Source organism: Salvelinus namaycush, unplaced genomic scaffold (assembly GCF_016432855.1).
Source record: "Salvelinus namaycush isolate Seneca unplaced genomic scaffold, SaNama_1.0 Scaffold21, whole genome shotgun sequence".
Taxonomy (NCBI): Eukaryota; Metazoa; Chordata; class Actinopteri; order Salmoniformes; family Salmonidae; genus Salvelinus; species Salvelinus namaycush.
The window spans coordinates 505,713-512,537 of record NW_024058897.1 but is presented as its reverse complement, the minus strand read 5'-3'; the positions used below and the strand labels follow the sequence as shown (position 1 = coordinate 512,537).

The 6,825-nt window shown below is 51.8% G+C and overlaps 1 protein-coding gene across 1 annotated transcript; it reads left to right on the top strand.

Annotated features, from left to right (window-relative positions):
- Window positions 1-4,029: 4,029 nt before the first annotated feature.
- Window positions 4,030-6,267, top strand: LOC120038193 (GTPase IMAP family member 7-like; the record flags this gene model as incomplete). The annotated part of the gene is made up of 2 exons (XM_038984053.1): window positions 4,030-4,036; window positions 5,639-6,267. Coding segments are annotated over exons 1-2 (636 nt in total), but the record flags the coding sequence as incomplete, so codon positions are not given.
- Window positions 6,268-6,825: the final 558 nt, after the last annotated feature.

Below are 6,825 nucleotides of genomic sequence, written 5' to 3'. Positions count from 1 at the left end.
CCACCTCAAGGTGCGAACTCCGGACGAACCAGCGTAAAGTCTAGGGGAGGGTCTGGGTGGGCATATGTCCACGGTGGCGGCTCAGGCTCTGGGCGTGGTCCCCACCCCACCATAGTCAATCCCCGCTTTTGTAGCCCCCTCCCAATGACCACCCTCCAAATAAACCCACCTAAATTAAGGGGCATCAGCGGGATAAATTGCAGCACCGGGATAAGGGGCAGCACCTGGATAAGGGGCAGCACCGGACTGAGGGACGACAGCTCCGGACTGAGGGACGGCAGCTCCGGACTGAGGGACGGCAGCTCCGGACTGAGGGACGGCAGCTCCGGACTGAGGGACGGCAGCTCCGGACTGAGGGACGGCAGCTCCGGACTGAGGGACGGCAGCTCCGGACTGAGGGACGGGAGCTCCGGACTGGCTGACGGCTCTCGCTGCTCATTGTTCGCTGACGGCTCTGGCTGCTCATGGCTCGCTGACGGCTCTGGCTGCTCATGGCTCGCTGACGGCTCTGGCTGCTCATGGCTCGCTGACGGCTCTGGCTGCTCATGGCTCGCTGACGGCTCTGGCTGCTCATGGCTCGCTGACGGCTCTGGCTGCTCATGGCTCGCTGACGGCTCTGGCTGCTCATGGCTCGCTGACGGCTCTGGCTGCTCATGGCTGACTGGCGGCTCTGGCGGATCCTGGCTGACTGGCGGCTCTAGCGGCTCCTGACTGACGTATGGCTCTGACGGCTCGGGACAGACGGGCGGCTCTAATGGCTCGGGACAGACGGATGGCTCAGATGGCTCGGGGCAGACGGATGGCTCAGATGGCTCGGGGCAGACGGATGGCTCAGATGGCGCTGGGCAGAAGGATGGCTCAGATGGAGCTGGGCAGATGGATGGCTCAGATGGCGCTGGGCAGACGGATGGCTCAGATGGCGCTGGGCAGACGGGTGGCTCAGATGGCGCTGGGCAGACGGATGGCTCTGATGGCGCTGGGCAGACGGATGGCTCAGATAGCGCTGGGCAGACGGCAGACTCTGGCCGGCTGAGGCGCACTGTAGGCCTGGTGCGTGGTACCGGAACTGGAGGTACCGGGCTAAGGACACGCACCATCAGGCTAGTGCGGGGAACAGCAACAGGGCACACTGGACTCTCAAAGCGTACTATAGGCCTGGTGCGTGGTACCGGCACTGGTGGTACCGGGCTGAGGGCACGCACATCAGGGCGAGTACGGGGAGAAGGAACAGTGCGTACAGGACTCTGGAGACGCACAGGAGGCTTGGTGCGTGGTGTAGGCACTGGTGGTAATGGGCTGGAGACACGCACCACAGGGCTAGTGCGTGGAGGAGGAACAGGGCTCTGGAGACGCACAGGAAGCCTGCTGCGTGGTCTAGGCACTGGTGGTACTGGGCTGGGGCGGGAAAGTGGCGCCGGAAATACCGGACCGTGCAGGCGTACTGGCTCCCTTGAGCACTGAGCCTGCCCAACCTTACCTGGTTGTATGCTCCCGTCGCCCGACTAGTGCGGGGAGGTGGAATAACCCGCACAGGGCTATGTAGGCGAACCGGGGACATCATGCGTAAGGCTGGTGCCATGTATGCTGGCCCGAGGAGACGCACTGGAGACCAGACGCGTTGAGCCGGCTTCATGTCACCTGGCTCAATACTCAATCTAGCCCGGCCGATACGAGGAGCTGGTATGTACCGCACCGGGCTATGCACACAGGAGACACCATGCGCTCTACTGCGTAACACGGTGTCTGCCCGTACTCTCGCTCTCCACGGTAAGTACAGGGAGTAGGCGCAGGTCTTCTACCTGACTTCGCCACACTCCCTTTTAGCCCCCTCCCAAGACATTTTTGGGGTTTCCTCTCCGGCTTCCAGCCTCGCTTACGTGCTGCCTCCTCATATCGCCGCCTCTCTGCTTTCGCTGCCTCCAGCTCAGCTTTGGGACGGCAACATTCTCCTGGCTGTGCCCAGGGTCCCTTTCCGTCCAGAATCTCCTCCCAAGTCCACGAATCCTGTTTTTTTGGCCGCTGCTGCTGGTTCCTCTCATGCTGCTTGATCCTTGTTTGGTGGGTGGTTCTGTAACGGTCGTTCTCCTCCTCTTCGCTTGAAGAGGAGGAGTAGGGATTGGACCAAAGCGCAGCGTGTAGTGAAGACATAATGAAGTTTATTAAAGTAAAGACGAAATACGAAAACACTTAAACAAACTACAAAACAAAATAAACGATGTAGACAGACCTGGACTTGAGAACTTACAATAAACGAAGAACGCACGAACAGGAACAGACTACATACACGAATGACAAAACGAAACAGTCCCGTGTGGTAAACATACAGACACAGGAGACAACCACCCACAAACAAACAGAGTGAAACAGCCTACCTATATATGATTCTCAATCAGAGGAAATGAATAACACCTGTCCCTGATTGAGAACCATATAAGGCTAACAAACAATGAACCTAAACATAGAAACACGTAACATAGAATTCCCACCCCAACTCACGCCCTGACCAACTAAACACATACAAAAATAAGAGAAAACAGGTCAGGAACGTGACAGTACCAGTGTATTTATCCCTGTGTTTCCTGTCTCTCTGTACCAGTGTATTTATCCCTGTGTTTCCTGTCTCTCTGTACCAGTGCATTTATCCCTGTGTTTCCTGTCTCTCTGTACCAGTGTATTTATCACTGTGTTTCCTGTCTCTCTGTACCAGTGTATTTATCCCTGTATTTCATGTCTCTCTGTACCAGTGTATTTATCCCTGTGTTTCATGTCTCTCTGTGCCAGTTCATCTTGTATGTTTTTCAAGTCAACCAGCGTGTGTTCCCATACTCCTTTTCCTATTCTCTTCTTCCTAGTCCTCCCGGTTTTGACCCTTGCCTGTTTTCTGGACTCCATTCACGCGTGCCTGACCATTCTGCCTGCCCTGACCTCGAGCCTGCCTGCCCTGACCTCGAGCCTGCCTGCCCTTCGGTACCTCCTGGACTCTGAACTGGTTTTGACCTTTTGCCTGTACACGACCATTCTTTTGTCTACCCCTTTTTGGATTTAATAAACTTCAAAGGCTCTACCATCTGCCTCCTGTGTCTGCATCTGGGTCTCGCCTTGTGCCCTTATAGTACAAACTGGCCATGACAGACCCAGCAGACTTGGACCAGCTCAGTCACGCTGTCTCCCTGCAGGGAGCCACCATTGGGAGACATGAGGAGCTTTTACCGTACCTTCTGGACGGGCTCCGTTCTTTGACGGAACGCCACGACCAAGAGTTTAAGGCTATTATGGAGCAAATCAGGGAGTTAGCTCAGAGGCAGCCTGCCACCTCTGAGAAACCCCAACCACCCAGCATCTACTTCCGGCGCCGACGGAGATGGCCGCCTCGCTTCGCGTTCCTAGGAAACTATGCAGTATTTTGTTTTTTTATGTGTTATTCCTTACATTGGTACCCCAGGTAATCTTAGGTTTCATTACATACAGTCGGGAGGAACTACTGAATATAAGAGCAACGTCAACTCACCATCGTTACAACCAGGAATATGACTCTCCCGGTGCGGATCCTGTGTTTTGCCTTCCACCCAGTACAATGGATCTGATCCCAGCCGGCGAACCTAAACAACGACGCCGTAAAAGGGGCAAATGAAGCGGTCTTCTGGTCAGGCTTCGGAGACGAGCACATCGCGCTCCACTCCCTAGCATACTACTCGCCAATGTCCAGTCTCTTGACAACAAGGTTGATGAAATCCGAGCAAGGGTAACATTCCAGAGAGACATCAGAGATTGTAACGTTCTTTGCTTCACGGAAACATGGCAGCCTGCCACCTCTGAGAAACCCCAACCACCCAGCAACTTTTTCCTATTAGTGGTGAGTTTGTACAGCCTACCCCGGCTCCCCGAGAACCCTGCTTACCTCCTCTGGAGCAATATTCTGGGGATCCTGGTACCTGCTGGGGTTTTCTTTCTCAGTGCTCTCTTATTTTCGAGCTACAGCTTTCTTTGTTTCCTTCAGACCGATCTAAGATAGCGTATATTATTACGCTAATGTCGGGTAAGGGTGCTCTCCTGGGCTATGGCAGTTTGGGAGCAACAATCCGCCATTTGTTGTCATCTGGAGGATTTCATGGCAGAGGTGAGGAAGGTATTCGAGTCTCCGGTATCCGGGAGAGAGGCGGCCAGTAAACTTCTTGAATTACGTCAAACCTCCCATAGCGTGGCAGACTACGCGGTTGATTTCTGCACGTTGGCTGCCAATAGTGCCTGGAATCTGGAGTCTCTTTTCGATACCTTTCTTCACGGATTATATGAGGTGGTAAAAGATGAGCTAGCTGCCCGGGAATTGCTGGTGGACCTCGACTCCCTCATCGCCCTAACCATTAGAATTGATGGACGCCTAAGGGAACGCAGGAGTGAGAGGAGGTCTGGCCTTGGGCACACTCGTTCATCCGCTATGGCTCGCTCACCTTCGAAGGAATTCGGAAGTTCCTAAAGGCAGGTTTTCCGAGAGGATCCGAAGCCACCCGAGTTCCCTCGTGAATCATCAACGACGGGTGAGTTGGATACTCCTGAACCTATGCAATTGGGAAGAACTAGGTTATCGGTTGGGGAACGCTCACGTAGGCTGAGTTCCAACTGTTGTCTGTACTGTGGAGGGGCAGGACATTATTTAGCTACCTGCTCTGTTAGGAAACCCTTGTCTCTGGTACAAGTACTCTGGTGAGCCAGACTGGGAGTTCCCTAATTCCCATCACCCGCACACCTTTTTTTTGTGCTTTTGCTGTGGGGAGACCAATCTAAGTCTCTTCGAGTGCTCATTGACTCTGGGGCTGATGAGAGTTTTATGGATGCTACTACTGTTTCTAAGCTTGGTATTCCCACTCTACCTCACTCGGTTCCCATGGATGCTAGGGCACTGGACGTCCGCTCAATAGGTGGAGTCACCCATAGTAATGTGCCCGTTCATATATGGGTTTCAGGAAACCACAGTGAGACCATACAGTTCTTCCTCATTGCATCTCCCCAAGTTCCTGTTGTCTTGTGATTTTCCTGGCTCTAAAAACACAACCCTGTTATTGACTGGACCACGAGCGCCATCCTGGGTTGGAGCACATTTAGCCACTCCCACTGTCTTCAAGCAGCACAGCCTTCCCGAGACGTCTTCCTTAGGATGTTAGCAAGGCTTTGGCTGTTTCGTCCATTCTCACAGAATACCATGACCTCCTAGAAGTGTTCAGTAAGGCACGTGCTATTTCCCTTCCCCCGCACCGTCCTTATGATTGTGCCATTGATCTTCTCCCGCACCACACCACCTCGGGGTTGGCTATATTCTCTATCCGGGCCGGAGACCAAGGCTATGGAGGAGCACATAGAGGAGTCTCTGGCTACTGAACTGGTTATGACCTTTTGCCTGTACACGACCATTCTTTTGCCTACCCCTTTTTCGATTTAATAAACTTCAAAGGCTCTACCATCTGCCTCCTGTGTCTGTATCAGGGTCTCGCCTTGTGCCCTTATAAAAAGTCAAAAATAATTTTACACATTTCAGCCCCTAAATTGAAATATTCAATTCAACAACTGAATTGGCTGAACTATAATGGAATTGACCCGACACTGTTGAATTATTACTCATTGTTATTCTTTATACTTTATACAGTGTCACTACCCTCTGACCTGAGGATAGTTCTGGTGGGGAAGACTGGAGCAGGAAAGAGTGCAACAGGAAACACCATCCTGGGAGGAAATGTGTTTAAAGCAGAGGCCTCCCCAAAGTCTGTGACCAAACACTGTACGAAAGGTGAAAGGAATGTTGCAGGAACAAAGGTAACAGTAATTGACACCCCAGGCCTCTTTGATACAACACTGTCTGAAAAGGAGATGAAGAGGGAAATGGATGAGTGTATTAAGATGTCAGTCCCAGGACCCCATGTGTTCCTGCTGGTGATCAGGCTGGATAGACACACAGAGGAGGAGAGGAACACTGTGAAGTGGATCCAGGAGAACTTTGGAGCAGACGCTTCACCCTTCACAATCTTACTGTTCACTCGGCCGGATCAGCTGGAGGGCAAACCAGTGATGACATTCCTGACAGAGAGTGATGAGCTTCAGAAAGTCATCAATGTCTGTGAGAACAGGTTTCATGTCTTTAACAATAGAGAGAGGGAGGACCGTACTCAGGTCACAGAGCTGCTGCAGAAGATAGGGAAGATGGTGGAGAAGAATAGAGGACAACACTACACCAGTGAGATATACGAAGAGTCTCAGAATAAGATAAAAGAGGAGGAGAGAAAGAGACAGGAGGAGGAGAGGAAGAAACAGGAGGATGAGAGGAAGAAACAGGAGGAGCAGGAAAGGATCATAGCACAGTTTAAGGAGAAGGAGAAGAGAGCAGCAAACAAAGATTTTCGAAGTACTCTATTACAAATAGGTGGTGCAGTTGTTACAGGTCTGGGAGGTATTTTGGGATTTCCACCTTTAATAGCAGCTGGAGTTGCTATATCAGGTACAGTGATAGTTGAGAAAATTGCATCAGATAATGACTAGTAGGGAATTCAGGACACTCACCTAAAGTTGACTTGAGATGTATGAGTCATCAGAAATATAGGGACTCTTTTTCCTGTTTGCCAAAATTCTTGTTGCTTGGTATCATTAAAAAGGTCATGGTGAGGGGTCAGGGATCATGAAATGGTCAAGGGGTAAAGAGGGCAAAATCAGAGCCAGTTGAGGATTAGCTGTCAAGGGAGATGAATGCCAAGTATCTTGCTGTTGTATATCATTGTTATCATTAATATTTTCTTTCAAAATACACTACGTTGCCTCCCGGGTGGCGCAGTGGTCTAGGGC